At 41.5% G+C, this 18,285-nt stretch overlaps 1 protein-coding gene across 1 annotated transcript; it reads left to right on the top strand.

Moving 5' to 3' along the window:
- Positions 1 to 1,448: 1,448 nt before the first annotated feature.
- socs5b (suppressor of cytokine signaling 5b) lies at positions 1,449 to 17,881 on the top strand. Its single transcript, XM_053436338.1, has 2 exons — positions 1,449 to 1,804; positions 8,505 to 17,881. Exon 2 carries the CDS (start codon positions 8,524 to 8,526, stop codon positions 10,207 to 10,209), a length of 1,686 nt encoding a protein of 561 aa, XP_053292313.1. The 5' UTR covers positions 1,449 to 1,804; positions 8,505 to 8,523; the 3' UTR covers positions 10,210 to 17,881.
- Positions 17,882 to 18,285: the final 404 nt, after the last annotated feature.

Genomic DNA, 18,285 nt, shown 5'->3' with positions numbered 1-18,285 from the left:
TGAGCACAAATTAGATCAGCGTCTCGGAGATGTAAACGCTAATGTGTTCAGGCTGCCGGTGATTTCCCCTGAACTCAGCCCCAGCTCACTACTGCAATACTCACACCACTTCCCCTTCCCATTACACCTCGTGTCATGTGCACATGAATGATCCGACTCCAGGAGGTGACCTCATGTGTGGGTGCGAGTGACTATGAATGCTGCTATTCAGAGGCTCTAATTGTTCTAATATTGACTTTGGTACAAGCTATGACACATTTTCGCTGGCGAGGGACGTACAGTGCCACATCTAATTCCACGGCACTTGAGGTTTGAGATGGTGGCTTTAACAAGTGTTTGACTTTATGTCACTCAGGGGGACTGTGGGTTTTTCACCATCCTGTCATTTTCATGAATAAATTCCTTTATATTTAAAGATCAGCTGATGTGGCAGAGAGAGTATGTATGTCCAGGTTAGCCTGCAATGTGGTGAAGAGCTGAACCCAGGTTCTGCAACGTGTCCATTTGTTTGTTTGTTGGTTGGTTTGTTTGAAAGCAGGATTTAAAAAATGAAAAACATTTAAATTCTTATTTTTATTATTTTACAAATTTCAATGTACGTTATTTGTATTATTTTTCTCCTTCAACTTATTCTCATGCAGACTTATTTATTCAGCATTCATTTAACCTTTTTTTCCTTTTACCTCGTTTAATGTCTTTTATTCTAATCTTTTTTTATCTCTTTTATTTTGCTTGAAATTAGTTTTAAACTGTGTTTCCAGATTTGTATCTGTATTTTTAACATTTTGTCCCAGTGTTGTTTTTCATGTTTCTGTACAGCCCCTGGAATATGTGTATGAAATGTGCTTTACAAACAAAACACCTTTGCCAATGTCAAATCAGTGAATATTGTACTTTAGTGGTGGATATTCCCAAACACATTTGGAAATAAAAATGAATACAAACCTGGATTGAGCTTTTTAAGTCATCAGAGCAGTTGGTACCCAGTATTGGAAGATGATGATGATGATGAAGATGATAATGATGATGATGACAGAAGAAGGCATATAAGGGGGACTAATGTGATTAATGTAGTAATTATTACACATTCTTTACCTGTGACACCTTTCAATCTTAGTTGTTAAATGAAGCTATTCCTCCTTGCATGGTGGATATGGTGACGCTCAGTGCTCAGGCAGAGCCTCAGCCTCTTACCTGGATGACATCGGTGATCCAGTAGTCTGGTCCGTCCCGGCCTTGCCTGACTTGGCCCGGGCCGGGACACCATCAGCATCACTTCGCCTCTCCACGTTTCCAAGTCGCTGCCAGCGGAGAGCCCCTGCCTCCTCTGGCCGCTCATTGGAGACGCAGGACGCCCGTCAGGAGGAGCCAGCGCCGGGCTATTCCCCATCCGCGTGCTGCGTCGGAAGTGGCCGCCCTCTCCCGCTCCTCCATTGGACCGAGCCGCTGTCAGTCGGGCTCAAGCACGCTATACACCGTCCTCCTCTCCGGCTCCCTGTCTGCCGAGACCTCCGTCATATTGGCTGCTAGAGGCAGCTGCGACCACGGCAGGAGCGGAGACCCCTACCATGGCGAGGAACGGGCTTCTGCGGCACTCAAAGAACAACTGAGCTCAGTTATCATTGGACTGGTGTTCAACTGGTTAATGTGGGAATATTCGGGATGGTACCTCCAAGTATCCGCGAACCTCTCGTGCTTTCATCCGACACCGTGGTCCGCAGAGGGGATATGTGCCTGACTTCTCTTAATAGCCATTTTCTGCAGACAAAGAGAGCTGTTGAATAGGCTTCCACAAGGCATCCGGGTAAGATATGACTTCTGGAAACTGACCCGACCGGCCCGACGCGGCACATGGGTCCACGCTGCATGTTTCACCAGCACAGAGGCACTTGGTTTATCTCTATCATTTTTTGTGTCGATTTTTTTTCCACATGCTAACACGCTAACCCCCGCTAGCTGGCTGGTTAGCCGGAGCTAGCGAAAACACCAGAAACTCCTATTCTAGTGAATGCTAACCGTTAGCATCATTTGACAGCTCTTAAACCGCCGAGCTGTGAATTAGCCGTCTTTTAGGAAGCTGTTTTGAAAGCTGTTTCTAATTTTCTTAAGAACAAATGTTGTAAACCTGAGTTAGGCTAGTCAGCTACATTGGGAAATATCAGCCTGGCTAATGTTATGTCCGTGGCTGAGGCTACATTTAGCGGTGCACTCGGTCTGGCTTTGGATGGTTAACGTGTTAGCATGTCAGCTAACTTGGCTGGGACCTGGGAAAAGTGGGGCCTCCAGAACCTAAATGCCTCCCAATCATTTCAATAGACCAGCTATAGAACCGTTATATATCGATTATTGTTTTGACATACATGCCAATATTACATATGACTGTCTATTTTAATCTGTATACAATTTTTATCATATTGAAACGAAGGCAATTTAGATGATGTAGGGTTGACATTTACCTAAAAGTGGTGGCTTTTTTTGTTTATTCACAAGTTATTTTTGTATCTGCTTTAAATGTTTTCTTAGTTAACTTTTGTTTTCAAACAACTAACAGATCAACATATGAGCAGGATACTCCTAAACTTGTACCATGTTAATAACAATGCAATAGTGAGCTGCAGAACTTAATTTAATATATGCATTTACATTCTGCCTCTGTTTTTGTGGAATATCACATCAACATTTAGTTCTATTAATTGAGATCTATTAGGAACAATCAAGGTGGGTTATCTGTCATTTGCAGACCCCCCCCCCCCCCCCCCCCCCCCCAGATATCTTAAAAAATGTGAGTTTTCAAAGTACATCTTATTAACTCTGGTCTGATCTTAGCAGAGAAGGCGCCCTCCCATAATCTTGTCTTCTCTCCAGCCCTCTCTTAGATCAGTGTGTGATCCCTGGAGAATGGGTGTGTTGGGCTGCCAGAGAGTAGAAGTAGCCTAGTTCTGTGTCAGGGCGACTTAAAATGGTTGTGGACTGAATTGCACTGTTGGTGTGGCCATTGTTACCAGTGGTGATTTTCCTAGAGAATTATATGGGACAACAATGGTTTAAGTAATTCACCCGTGCAGAGTTGACACTGGACAGAAATCAGCTTCACGAGATGCCTTAGCATTAGCATCATGCTGCAGAAATACTATTCAATTTCTTGGTTGTAAAGTAGCTTCATAGATTGTTGGAATATATTAATGAATTGATGCAAAATGTCTGATATTTAAGTTGTAGGTCATACATTGGATCTAATCATCTTTGCACTAGTATAATGCACTGACCTGAATTATGATTTTTGATGTTATTTAGATTTTGTCTGACCAGACATGTGCAGTATCGTTATTACAACTGTAATATGCGGTGAAAGGCAGATGTATTAGGGGGTGTGAGTCTGTCTGTCACAGCGACAACAGGCAGTTTTAATCCAGTTTGGATTAATATTGGAAAGTTGGTTAAGGGTAGAGTCAATTGTTGTTGTACAGCCACTTCCATTGTAAATTAGCAAGAATGGTCAAAAAACATAAACCATAACCAAAACCAGCTTATCTCTTTGAGAAGTTGCTCAATCATTGAGAAATCTCTGTAGATAAACTTTTTTTTTTTTTTGCGAATAGGCCTCCCACAGCATTTCACCTTGATCCATAAATACCAATTACAAGTACCTCAAAACCCAGAGGTCAACATTACACAAAAATACGTGTCCTTGTTTTAAAGGCAAGTCTTAATTAACATCTGAAGTGCCGTATTGACTGGTTCAAGCGAGCATGGCTTATCACATCTTTGTCATAACTCGAGAGACCTTTGAGGAACCCTGATTAAAATCACTGATGACATCTTCTGCTATCTCCTGAAGATTCACATGGTTTCCTCCACATCTGATGAAGTGGGGACAAATGGTGGAACTAGCACAATAAATGAAATGCACAATACAAACAATTGCATGATGAACTAAGTGTGTGACTCATCTCACATAGTCTTTAAACCGACCCTATCTTTAAGATAAAGAAGTGATGTTATTTTTCCTCAATTGCTGCTCACTAATTTCATTTGGGTCAAATTATAAAGATTTCATAATTTTGTCACTCAATAAAATTCATCTTTGCATGAAAATCTAAAGTTTGATATCTAAGATTTCAAGGTTTTAGCACATACTGAACATATAAAACTACATACAGCGCCGTTGTAGCAACTCTCTTGATACGCGTCTGCTTAGGATGAAGCTACATTTTTTCTTCAATGTCTTACATAATGGAGTCTTGTCAATGAGAATTCAGAATAGATTGGTGAACTAATATTGTTGAACACATACTTGCAGATTCAAAGCATTTTCATGGTTAAACTCCCAGCATTCTGTCCTTTAGCTTGTCACGCTGATGATCGTGCAGAGAGTCACAGAGTTAATTTATAGGATTGTCCAATGGTCACTGGAACTTCTCATTGTTTGTATTTTTTCAAATGAATAGCAAGCTGAGTTATGAGAAGCCACCAACCCGGATGGAAAATCCAGCCTCTCAAGATGGTACTGATATAATACAAGCCTCACAAATCCGGTTCAGCAGCGTGGGAACACGTAGTTGTACTCAAAGATCAGTGCATTCATGCTGTCGGTACAATTACATAATTAAGATATATGCTGTCGAATTAAGGCTGTGGTTAGTAAGAATTTGTGTCCCAACAAAAATTTGAATGAACCATATGTAATTGTTGGCATGCTTTGATTTCTAAAGCAACTGGGATTGGCTGGACAAATGTTCAAGTACGTTTTGAGGCATTTTCTTTTGGATGAAACCTAATCTTAAGTTATTTTCCACCTAGATAGTTATATAAGGAATTGTCATGATTTCTTAGAATGCTACTGACTATCGAGCCAACATGTTGAAGTCACACTAACATAAAATTTGTCAGTAACAAAAAAAGAAAGAAACATTATTTATTGAATCTCATTCATATCTTGCCGAAAGTCAGAATTATTGTTAATCAATATCAGGTGTAGTGGGTTGGGGTATAATCAAATTTTAGGAATATTTAACTTCGCAGAGCAGGTCATGTTTTCACCACTGTCGGTTTGTAAGCAAGATTACCACAACATTTTGTGGTGGATGTGATATGGGTCAGAGAAGAACCCATTACATTTTGGTGCGGATCCATACATTTTGTCTATCACTGTCTTTAACATTGGCAATGTTTTTTTTTTTTTTTAATGTAGCTGATTTCCTAGAGATACATTTTTTGACCTTTTTTATAAAAAATCTGACATATTTAGGGGTTGGATTTCTGAGTGTGTGAAATTTGATGCAGTTTCATAGAATATAAGGTGATTATTTGGCCCTAGCAGATGTATGCGCTCTACCGAGTGATGTTATTTTTTTGCTAAATAAATCTAAATCATTAAATTGTTAGTTTAAAGTTTTAGACAGACTAATTAATAGATTGAAGTGATTATGCAATGTTATTATGAAACGATGATCACTGTTAAGAATGGGGCTACAACCAATGATCATTTATTATTTATTAGACTTTCAGTTATTTTCTCAATTAATCATTTAGCCGAGAAAACGGTAAAAAACATGTTCATCACAGCATCATACACCACAAAAGCAATGATTTGCAATGTTTGAAAAGAAATCTCAAGGATAAGAATCCATTATTTAAATATCTGGCAGAAAATTTTCTTTTGATTGCTCAGATAACTTACTAATTGTTCTGTATTAAGGTAATTGTAAGCGTAGTCGAGATTTAATTAGCCGGCACATCATTATTTGTGCATCTGTTGGACAGCTGAAGTTACGCACTGTGTGAAGACTTGCCATATTGTGAGGAATCATAATCAGTACCGGTGCAAAGTGCCAGTGGTTTTCCATACACCAGGAATGCCATTAAAGGTGATTCTTGCTGTGGTGACATGTTGCAGATTTGATCGCACCTCAACTGGAGCCAGCTGTTCTTACCTGCAGCACTTTGTCTTACCAGTTCACAGGAGGTATTTTTACTTGGAAATCAAGCAGAATTAAAAGCTCCATATTAACACCTCAATCAGAATAAATGCCCTCAAACTCATTAGAAATTCTTTGCTGACCCTTTTCACAGAAAAATTGTACCATAAAGGAAATATATGATTTCACAGTAGTACTAGCTGGCTTAGCTTAGTTTATATATTACAGCTTATGAAATCACAACCCTTGTAAAAAGTTAACAGTAAATCTTCAATCAGAAGGATTTCAATCCGATGTGGAAAAAACATGAATATAAGGTTTGTGACTGGTGTTGTCAATGTTGCTCAATATCCCCTGGGAAATGATGAATCAGTGAAAAGAATTTGATGAGGTAGTTACCACTGTTAACAATGATTCACATTTCACTGCGTAAACATATTCCTTAAGTATAGAGTTAGAAAACCCCATTTAAATTTGTCTTTCTCAAAAGGGTTAGTACATTAGTTAGTTAGAACCACATTCGATTGTTGTGTAATCTAAATGTTGTTTGGCAAGAAACAACAATGACACCTGAATTAAGACTTCTGATCTGCAGCAGCACACAAACCGCATCACAGTTCAGTCACTGTGTGTGTATGTGCCCATGTAACTTTGGGGACCAATGTCAGACTTGCGACCAGTTAAACAAAACTTTGTCAAAATGGGTACAAATCCATGTTCCCAATTCAGAAAATTGTTATTATGACACAAACAGATGTTGGTTCAATGAAATCCATAAGGGCAAGAACTTTTACAAACATGCTTTGCTGAATCTGCAAATCTCAAGTCAGTGGCATTGAGATGGGTCAGAGTCCAGCTCAGGCTGCATTTTTCTATATAAACCCAACATGATTCAAAGTAACTGAGTCTCACCCGGACTGGACATTCTGTGTTTTATGCCAGAACCAGATGGTAGTTAACTTGCTGCACAAAAATGCATTGTTTAATACGAACTATATAGGTAGATTATTTTAACACACAGGAGTCAAGTGTTCACTTCCAACTGATTAGCCAATGTCACATGACCCAAATCTGAACATAATTTTTAAATCGAGTCCAACCTGCTTGATGAGGCCCTGGTATCCATTCTCTGTTTAAACCAATAATTATGGAGTTTTGAGTTAACAGTAAAAAAGTAGTGGACCAGATAATGCATGTTGCCAGGATTATTTTGTGCATGCACATTTCATACAGAAAGAGTTGAATCACTGCATATTCAGTTATTTCACATTTGATGATGGTATGTAGTCGTTTTTTTGACTTTTTTTTTCATAGCAGGCAATTGATCGCTGACTTATCACAATTATCTAATGATTGTCAAGTGGAGAGTCATTGTCTTCTCTGAGTACAAAGAAAGTCTGTATGTGGTTTGATAACCATGGCCACATCTGGAGAGACGTCATGAGTTTGTTAGTGATGCCTTTAGAGCTGCCCTCAGCAAATCGACTTTAATCAATCATGTGCTGAAGTCTGGTTTCCTGTGTAACACAGAACCCTTTTCTGTCACAGACAACAGAGACAATCTATAATGTCTTTATCAATATCAAGAGACAAAGTCTGCATGCATGTCAACATGATGCTAGCTAGCTGGACAGCTGCTTTTAGCCCAGAGGCATATTGACTTAAATTATCAATGAAGACTAGAAGTGGGAAGTAGTGAGAGACAAGTCCCAGAGCGAATAGCACACAAAACTAATACTGAAAGAGTTACAAATTCAAATGTTTAACGAGAACTTTCTAAATTAGAAGTGCATATCACTGCTTGCAGCTTTTTTCTGGATGAAGTTATTGTTAGATAATGTTGTCAGTCACAGTTTATTTCAGTATTTCCTAAATTTATGAAGAAAGGAGTAAATTATATTCTAACAGTGAAAATCCATGCACACGAGTGATTATAGGAACAAACTAGAACCTCAGTTTGAGGAGTTTGGTTTTGGATATTTTCCATTTTGTTGTGTTTTTCATGCATCAGGCTGTTAGCTGCAGGGATTTGGGTTTCCTGAAACAGGGAGGTAAATGCTGCGTTACTGAACCCTTCGAGATTTTCAATTTGACAGGTCACACACCTGTGGTGACTTTGCTCACTGTTAAATGCAAACAAGGTTTGGTACTACTACCTCCAAATCCATGTCAAATTCTAGTAGATTAATAAATGAATGGGATATGGGAGTGTGTGCATGTGCCCTGTCTGCTGCTCTTCCAGGGAAAGTTTTTGGTCAGGTCTAGACTGGCTCTGTAATACAGTACATACCAGCAGATCAGCTGTGAGCAGATCCTGGGTTCATTTATAGCTGTGGCCTTGTGTCCCTGCACGTCTGCCTGGCAACTCCTAACTCTGCTGTTCCAACTACTCAAGCTCACCCACCTCTCAGACACTTTGGCCCCGTTATACTCACACCATGTCTAATTACTAGATACACAGTAGTCTGGGGAATTTAAATATAGGACATTCTTTATATAACTTGAACCTCAGTGTTTAATGTAGAAGTTGTTGCAAGGTTTCTCCACCTGTGACTTATTCAGTTTTTTTTCTCCTGTCACCTGCAGGTCCCAGGGGCTCCTGTTGATGAAGCAAGTGGGCAACATGTGGAGCAACCTGAAGAACAAATGCCAGACGCTGTTCCAAAACAACAGTTCAGGACTCAGTGAGACCAGGGTTGAGGCAGATGCTGTCCACTGTGTGGTGGATCTTTGCCAAGGAGGCAGCTCAGGTGATGCACATGCATCAGGAGCCTCCAGCCCAACACGGAGCCTCCTACCAGTGCCAATGGTAACATCAGGGCGGCGCCATCACAACTGTGTGTCGGACATCCCTCAGATAGTAGAGATTAGTATCGACAAGGACGCAGAGGATGTGCGAGGTGGGTCGGGGGCTGTTCCCCATGCCAGGAGAGACTCCTATTCCCGTCATGCTCCATGGGGGGGCAAGAAAAAACACTCATGTTCCACCAAAACCCAGAGCTCTCTGGAAGCAGATAGGCGTTCTGGGCGTTTACGGGGGAGTGGGAACCGTAGGGAAAGGCGTTATGGAGTCAGCTCCCTCCAGGAGATGAGTGACTCTGGAGGACGCAGTCTAAATTCCCGGTCTTTGCGTCAACGGCTAAGCGATACAGTGGGACTGTGCTTACCCCTACCTGCTCGTAGACGCTCTCGTTCATCAAAGAACCCTGTCACCTCTAAACGTAAGATTCACCTTACAGAGCTCATGCTAGAAACGTGCCCCTTCCCACCAGGCTCAGACCTTGCTCACAAGTGGCACTTGATCAAGCAACACACAGCACCGGTCAGCCCGCATTCCTCCACTGCCCTGCTTGATGCCTTTGACCCGGCCCAGACCTCTCCTGAGGATGAAGAGGAACGCCTACGTGAGCGCCGCCGACTTAGCATTGAGGAAGGTGTGGACCCACCACCTAATGCACAGATCCACACCCTGGAGGCCTCAGTGCCGGGCTCCTCTCTCTACAAACTGGGACCAAAGATGGCTCCTGGCATTGGAGAAGCCTCTGGGGATGGCCGGGCCTCAGGGACTGGCAGCTCCTTGGGTGCTGGATCATCAGGGGCATGTGGGCCAGTGCCGGGGGCTTCAGCGTCAACTCAGGACTGTGACTCTGAGGAGGATTCAACCACCCTCTGTCTACAGGCCAGGAGGCCCAAGCAGAGGCATGCCTCTGGGGATGGTCACCTGAGCCGGCAGCAACCTGGCCCCTGGAAGGTTCACACCCAGATAGACTACATCCACTGTCTGGTGCCTGACCTAATGCAGATCACAGCTCTGCCCTGTTACTGGGGTGTGATGGACCGCTATGAGGCTGAGGCTCTGCTGGATGGACGGCCAGAGGGCACCTTCCTGCTGCGTGACTCCGCCCAAGAGGACTACCTCTTCTCCGTTAGCTTCCGCCGTTACAACCGCTCACTGCATGCCCGCATCGAGCAATGGAACCACAACTTCAGCTTTGACGCTCATGATCCTTGTGTATTCCACTCTTCCACCGTCACAGGACTGCTCGAGCACTACAAGGACCCCAGCGCCTGCATGTTTTTTGAACCGCTGCTCACAGCACCTCTCCATCGAACCTTCCCCTTTGGGCTGCAGCACCTGGCACGAGCTGCCATCTGCCGCTGGACCACATACGATGGAATAGGCTCTTTGCCGCTGCCCCCTGCCCTACAGGACTTCCTCAAGGAGTATCACTATAAACAAAAAGTACGAGTACGCTGGCTGGAGAGGGAACCGCCACTCAAGGTCAAATAGGTCGGGCTTCTCCTTCGCCTGCACACACACACTGCAGCCGGATCACAGAACTTGAGAAATTCCTCATTAGTCAATTAGAGGCTATACTGATGTCTGTTCTCTTTCTGGTGAGCGATCGACTTTAAGTGTAACAAGCTATACCAGATTCATTCTAGTCTTTGTTTTAGTTATTACTTACATCACAGAAAATACATATGATTATATTCAGTATAATGCTCTCTGGCAAGCACATGTTTTTGCGTTGAACAGGTTATTTTGACAGGAAGGGAAAGCACAAATATCAGTGCTTTTTGTCTTTTCTCTCCGCTTGTGCTAAATGTCTGCCTGATCCCACAACATCACCCTGTAGACCTGCCTGCATGCCTCCCATGTTCATCCCAAGTTACTATCTGGGCCTACATGGCTACGTTGTACAGTTCACTTTGTGCTTTTTCAATTTTTTCCCCCCTATTTTATTTCCTTAGCTTGTTAAAGCACCTAGTGGAGCACCTTCCCAGAATGGTTTTACGATGTGTTAGGGTTCAGAGGGCATCTGGAGGTGCTATTGGTAAATTGCAGTCAGAGCTTGTCCCATGGATAAAGCTAAATAAGGCACATTCTTTGCCATCTCTTTGCACGCATTAGGATCAGCTAAGCCAGAGAAAGGAACAGATTCTGAGGGGGTCCACAGAGTTCAGGACAGCAAATCAGGGAAATTAAGTGCTTTCTAAGGATAATAGATAAGTCCTTAGAAACTCAAGTTCCTTCTTAAACAACAAATCAGTCTGTGTCCTATTTAGTGAAATCAACATTTTTCCATACTTGTGCAGAATTGCTTTGGAACTAGATGGCAGATTGAGGAAATACTCAAATCTTGTTACAGACGTCAATAGTGGCCGATCAGTTCTTCCCTGGCCGCAGGCTCTTCAACTCTTTGCACATGTTCATCCAGTCCCAATTCATCATCACCTATATCGATTCAACCTGTATAAAAGTTATCTCCTAGTGTAACATTTGAGCAGTCTGGTGTCTTTATGGAATTGCACTATGGCTTTATAGGGTTTAGTTTTACACCTCTTTAGTTCAATCAACTCTTTTTTAGTGGCATCTGGCTTCACAGGGTTTGACCCTGTGTCCAATTTGGTCATTTTTCTTTTATTTTCAGCATACTCTTGTAACCTTGGTGCAGCTAGCTATGCACTATTGTGAGGAATACTAACAGGTGTTGAAGTTAGGGGTGCATGAGACAAGTTGCAGCTGAGGACAATCAAATCAAATTCAAAATGCCAGTGTCCCTTTAAACATGACTGACTTTAATCTGCTCAAACTACTTGACTTTGACTCGGAAGGGGCTCCTCCATGTGAAACCCCTTATAATATAATATCATAAATGTGGAGGACAGATGATGTAAAATTATAGTTTCTTCTGAGAATCTGCTAATGGAGATAGTAGAGCAAAACTACCATGATCAGATTGCTTCTTATTTCACTTCCCTTCTGAATTAATATTTATTTTAATTATGTGGAGCTGTTTTTATGAAGCGCAACGTGTCTCCAACAGGAAAGTGGTCATGGGGGCATTTCTTGGGAGTTGACCCCTCCACAACTTATTACTAAGAAGACTCAACCCCAACAAATCCTTCTTGAGAGGTCGGCATATACTTGAGAGCTTTAGTTATGTAATCACAATGATTTTAGTTTGTGCTTCTCGGGGGAAAAAAACACTGCTGGTAGAAAACAAGTGTAACCTACGTGCCTTTTTTTTTTTAGAAAACCATTTGTCTCGTTCCATAATCAGTCCAAACCTGGAGAGATGGATGCTCTCAAATGACACTGAAAAGAAGAACCACGCAAGGTGCAGGAGCTCATGGCTCACTCACTTCTGATATTCTTTAAAATCTGTGCATCAGACAAAAGATCAGTGGTGCTATGTTGGTTTAGACATGACAGGTTATAAAAATAAGTTTTACATTAGTTACATCTCACCCACAGATGCATGCATTAGTCGCCACATTATGGGTTGTGTGGTAAGTAGTATTAGGTCGTTAGAGGGTCCAATGCCAGCCCTACGGTAGCAATTATCTGTGATAGATATCCATGTTTGTCTTGTCCTCACAAGTGTAGGGTCTTAGCTACAACTTGCGCAACAAATCTCGATGAGAGGGCGAGAAGGTAAAATCTATACTGTGAGCATGTTAATAAGAATAATTCAGCTTCTAATGACGGTGCTCAACCTCGCTAGCCATAAGCAGTAGTGTTTGTTTGACATTAGTCACCTCAGTGTTTCCCACAGATGTATTTCATATTTGCTGTTACAGGGGGTTAACATGCATAAAGGCCACTAACAGATTCCAAGTGAAAGATACATGAAACGAAGAGAAACGGAAATTCTCGCGGGAGTGACAAAATTGCATTGATGCCTTAACTGTAGCTAAAACTATGAGGTCTGTGTCTGCATAAACAGTTAAAACATTATGGACCGTAGTGCGAACACGCGGTAGTACAACCACATGGAAGTGCCACAGCGTGAGTGAGCAGACTGCAAATAGTGCTTCACATACCAAGTAGGAGATCTCTTTTACTATAAGGGGGGTCAAACTAAATATGGGGGGGCCGCTGCAATCTATTCAATGAGAAACACTGGTTAATATTAACAAATCACATGCACATGACATGTTGGAGATTGAGACAGGTGCAGAGAAGACAGCAGATTCCCTACAATACATCAAACTTAACTACAAAGCATGTAAATGAAACCCTGCAAGTAATGCATAAAACAAGAACATTGTTTTTGAAACAGACGAGCTGATGATCACTGGACAGGTTCATCTGTAAATGTTCTCAAACAAGTGATTTTTTTCAGTCTGTATGTGTCATGGCTTATCATTACACACTTACTGTACATTAAAGGTTATTTTCATTCTCATTGAGGATTTCATGCCTCTGCGTCGAATTCAGGCCGTAGGTGCACACGTAGTCTACATACGTGGCCGAGCACTGATAGTTGTGCGTTGGTGAATGTGAGTCGTGTTGCAATGAATGAAGAAAAAGAAAGGTTGTCCACATTCGTTTCTTCAACTCCATTCAAAAGTGGTGCTGAGTCGTTGGAAATACGATGCTACCCAGCGGAGCAATAACAGCTCTTGCGGTAAATTTCCGGGGAGGTTTACATCAGCGTACAGCGTCGGCGCTGTGTTGGGTACACAGCCAAGCATATGCTACGGCTTAGCTTTGATACAGAAGCTTGCATTAGGATTTAGACTGCTCTTTGCATCAACATATTTCTGCAAATAGCTAGCCATGTCCACCTCATCTACACCCTGAAACTCAAAAATCCATTTTCACATATTTATAAGTGACTAGACATATTCGCTGCAGGTGGTTAATGAGATGGATAGATGATAGAAAGATAGATTACTTTATTCATCCCCGAAGGGAAATTAAGTCGTCATAGCAGGCGGTACATTTGAATACAATAAAATACAATACAATAGAATATGAAGTTAAAGGAGTTCATATTTCTCATATAACTGACCTGAAGTTTTACCTTCCACACTGCTTTGTGAATTGATCAACATTACCTCCCATAAAGCCTGGAACCTTTTCACTGCCCCAAAATTAGTCAAATGTGTTTTTATGGTTAATTTGTTTATAAACGGACAAAATTGCCCATCAATATACTCAGTAACCATAATGACAAATGAAAATGTTTTTACAAATATTGGCCACTTTACATTAGGTTTTGTTGGAGCATCCTCACAGCCTCTGAATTAAATTTAAAATGAGATTTCTACACCCCTGGATCTGGGCAGTTCATCCCAAAATCTCATTATCTGTCAGATCAGATTAGAAACGGTGAGCTGCAGCTTCACGTCTCTCAAATGTTCAGAAAGCTTCAGAAACCTTATCATTCAAAGCTGAACCATCATCGTTCTACCCAAATGCTCTTTGACAAACTCGGTGCAGACTGTCATATGTCTTTGATATTACTGGGGTACTGCTGAGATGGTCATCCTTCCACCAGGTTCTACCACCTCGGAGTGCTCCTGGTGCTCTGTTTGAGTGACTAATCTCACACTTCTTCCAATTTACAATTACCAATGCTGCTGGGCTCCTGTGAACACACAAAGCAGAGAATTGGTTTTAATTCCTTGTTACGATCTATGCGTCGCCACAATTGTATCTTATGTGCAGAAGCGAATGCCATTTTAAACAATGTGGAATCATTTAATTTTGTCACAGATGGACTCCAGTCAGGTTCTAGAGAACTCTAAAACAGGATGTACCTGACCACAGCTTGTAGTGCTATATCTCAGTATTTGAATAAATTAAAATCAATTAATAGTTTGATTTCACTTGCAAAAATTAATTAAGGACTGACTGTGTAATTTTTGGTTTTTGATTCTAGGTTGATGTAAAAACGCTCATTTTAAAATACAATATTGAACACAACAAAGTGCAAAATGTTAAGATATCTGAATTATCTTTAAGACCTCTGCATCGGTTTTAAACACCCATACATCACACTATCTTCCATTTTGCTCTCTGCCACTTTCTTATGCTGCGGCTAAGCAGTAGCATTTAACTTCTGACTGTACCCCACCTGACCTGAAGACACTAATCACATGCTAACTTTTATCAAGTTGGGATATAAATTGGGTGCCATAAGCGCCACTCTGTTGCCTCACGGCTGTTGTATGATTAATGCCATTTTTTTATTTTGTCCTACTACTCTCCATCTGGCCATATCCCTAACATCACTGGATAGAGATGACTTTGGTTTAGAGAGAACTGAAGGCCTGTTTGTCCTGTCCTCTACTCTTTCTCCAACCCTGCTTGGGACTATGTTAGGCTCAAGTTAAACTTCAGGAGCAAGAGGAGAGATGGGGCTGGGTGACTGTTTTGGCAACATGCTCACAGAGACAACGAGGGATCTGTTGAAGTAAATAGCACTTTAATTGTGTATTTGTGTTCTGCAGTGCAATCTGCAGGTGTTGGGACAGTGACACGTTTTTTGTTATTTTGGCTCTTTACTACATGAGTTGGGCTTAATGACTTGCAGCTTGAACTGTAATCCTATTGGGTGAACATGGTAGAAATTTTGCCAGTTTTTGTGTGTGGTCTTTAAATGAATACGGCCAAAGGCTATAGCTGCTTTCAGACATGCACTGAACTCCGGATAATCTGGACATTTTTGCGGAGAGTCTGAATGTGTAAATGCAAAGTCGAGAGATTCCGGATTCACTCTTGAGTTTTTCTGGCCAGCCCCTTTGGAGAATGTCCAGATAAGCCCATGTGAGAACACAGCAGGAGATTTCGATGCGAGCGAGTAAATGTGTTGACAATTTTATTACACGACAGACACAAAACTAAACAAAAATAATACAATATCTCGGTTTGAAAAAGAGGTGCCATACACGTAGAAGATGAAGATGTAAAGAGAGTTTTTGGCTGCCTGCTGCACCAACCACCCTCTGAACACCCTCTGATGTCTGAGTGGAGAAACTCCTGTAGCTTTGTTCATTTGTGCCCCAAGATACTCAACCCCAAATTGACCTCTGCCCTTCTCATAGAAAAAGTGCTGCCCATGAATGCACTGTCTCAATGTGAATGGCAAAAACCTGTACTCTAAAGCGCTTTGAGAGGTCATCAGGACTAGAAAAGTGCATAAAAATACAGCTCATTCATGTCTGAAATAGCTATACAATGGTGATGTTCAGGGAGACATGTAACTGAAGCCATTTTCATTCTGGCTTGTTGACTTCAGTCAGGTTGTCAACAAGTGGAACCTCCTCCGTTGCACTGAGGTTAAGACTTGGCCAGTCATGGACAATACATTTCCTGGGCTGTCTTGTTTATAAGATAATGAACCTTGCTAGCCTGCTTTATCTTGAAATTGCATAAAATCATGTGTTCCCACTCTGCTCACCCAAAATGGATTTGAACCGTCTGAAATATGAGGGGAAGAATCTGGGAGTTAGCACTTTAACCTCATAGTCATTGTTTCATGACCAGTACGCTGCACTTCAAAACGACTCAAAGCGTCCCACTGTCCAAATACTTGTAGCCGGCACTGATAGTATTTAGCTCAAGATGGCGAGACTTGTGTTAGGAAATAGCCGGCGGTCTTGAAATCTTTCACGGATGGTCAGTTGTTGAAAGCCGCATCGATGGAGGTGTGTTCTCTACCACGCTGCAGACTGTGTGTGTGTTACGTGGTAGTATATAAGTGAATGGACTGAGCCACGCAGAGGGTTCTTATGGAGGGAAATGTAGAGTTGGCTGTGAGGGGTGACGACAGTGACTCCAATGAACGCCTCTCTGACCCGTCCCCTTCACCCCCCAACCCTCACCCCTCTTATTCTCAGGCAGGCGCGTCACAAAGGAGAGTCCCAGGACCCTCTCTACCTAGTTTTCCCCATGGGAAATAATCTGATGTTAAGCGTAGCACATGTTTGCCATATAACCCATAGATTTTAGTAGAAGAAGAAGAAAAAACATTGTATGTATGATGAATGATAGAATTGTGTAATTGGAGCCTGAAGAAAAAGACGTTTTATTCTTCTGTGGTGCATCAGCTGTCTGTCACACACCATGACACTTCTTCTAACACCTGCACTAAACACACACACACCCCATTACCCCACCCTAAGTCAGGGATGTGTATGGACCACATTTAGCCAGCACCACCTTTCTGTGTGACCCCCCCCCCTCAATAAAGGGACAACAAAGATGGGTGTTTGTGTATATTCTGTGTTGTTATAAAAAAAAACTAAATGCCATGAATTGAACTATTTTGACCTTACATTGTCATTAGCATGACACTATTTAGCTGCACTAAGAGGTCCTCGTTTGTTGCAAGAAACCACTGGGTCTGGTCCGGATGAGGGACAGGCTGGTTAATGTCGCGAGCAACAGCAACACCCCTGGATGTAGGACCTCCACCCACCCACCTTGGTACGACTCACGGTTTCAGCTCTTTGAGGACAAAAAAAGATATTTTAAAGATTTCTTTTCATCTTCCCATATATATTTTAGAAAGCTGGATCAAGTGCTATATGCAAACAGAAAAGATGTATGAAAGAATTATTTTTCATTATTACTTCTCCCTAATATGCAATGGAGTGTAGTGTAACAATGGTTGCAATCCTCTGTCACTTTAATGCTGTATGTGCACATTGGTTGCTTTGTGGATGTGGGTGCCGAGGCAACAGGACTTGACAATGATGGGAACTAATGGTTGTCAGTCTGCAGCGCCGGCGTGTTCCCAGACTGCCTTATTCGTTCTGACCATTCACAAGAGCCCTGTTTGAAAACCGAGGGGGTGCAGCCACTACCACGGGCTGACCAAGCCGCAGTCAGATGAATATCGCTGTTCCATTTTCTTCTGCTTTTCCCTTGCTTTTTTTCTTCTTTTATTTTTAAAACCTTTTCTTTCTTTTTCTATTCTTCTGCTGTCAGTTAAGATTTGGAGCGTGTAAATGGCATAATCATGTTCACATCTCACTGTCTGTTCTGTGTATCTGCTTCACCATTCAATGAAAAAAAAACAGTTGTTTTCCAGTATAACCTGTTCATTTTTAAGAGCCGTATGGTGCGACACTTGTAGCTGTCACTCTTGGTGCTTGGCTTATGCTTCATTGTCTTAATATTCCAAATAAAACTGTTAAGTGTAATCCACACTGGCCCATGATATAGTATCACAGATGTTTTTGTTTTCCTTCATCGGGCTGCTGTTCACTTTCTACAAGTGTTACTCTTCAACCAATACACTGAAGCTGCTGACCTCATGTGTTGATAAGATCACCCTAATATACAAATTTCATTGAGTAGAGATGCCAGGGCCAATGTTTCACTTAAAGTTATTCAATTGATATGCCAATCAATCAATCTTTATACGTATGTATTTTTTCAACAGGTTGGTGCATTGGTCAAGAAAATAAAAAACTAAAAAGCTGACAGAGAGAAGATATATAATAGATTTTACACTGTATAAAAACTTTTCACACTATATATTTTGTTTACACCATATACATTTATTTATATTCTATTTATAAATCTTATATGTCCTTGTGGTTACACAGCATGTTTCCTTAT

This window comes from Pleuronectes platessa, chromosome 12 (genome assembly GCF_947347685.1).
Source record: "Pleuronectes platessa chromosome 12, fPlePla1.1, whole genome shotgun sequence".
Taxonomy (NCBI): domain Eukaryota; kingdom Metazoa; phylum Chordata; class Actinopteri; order Pleuronectiformes; family Pleuronectidae; genus Pleuronectes; species Pleuronectes platessa.
Note: the sequence above shows the minus strand (reverse complement) of the source record. Positions and strands in the feature narration are given on the sequence as shown.

Excerpts from the sequence above, each read along its gene's own strand:
- socs5b (XM_053436338.1), top strand. The coding sequence starts at position 8,524 with ATGAAGCAAGTGGGCAACATGTGGAGCAACCTGAAGAACAAATGCCAG.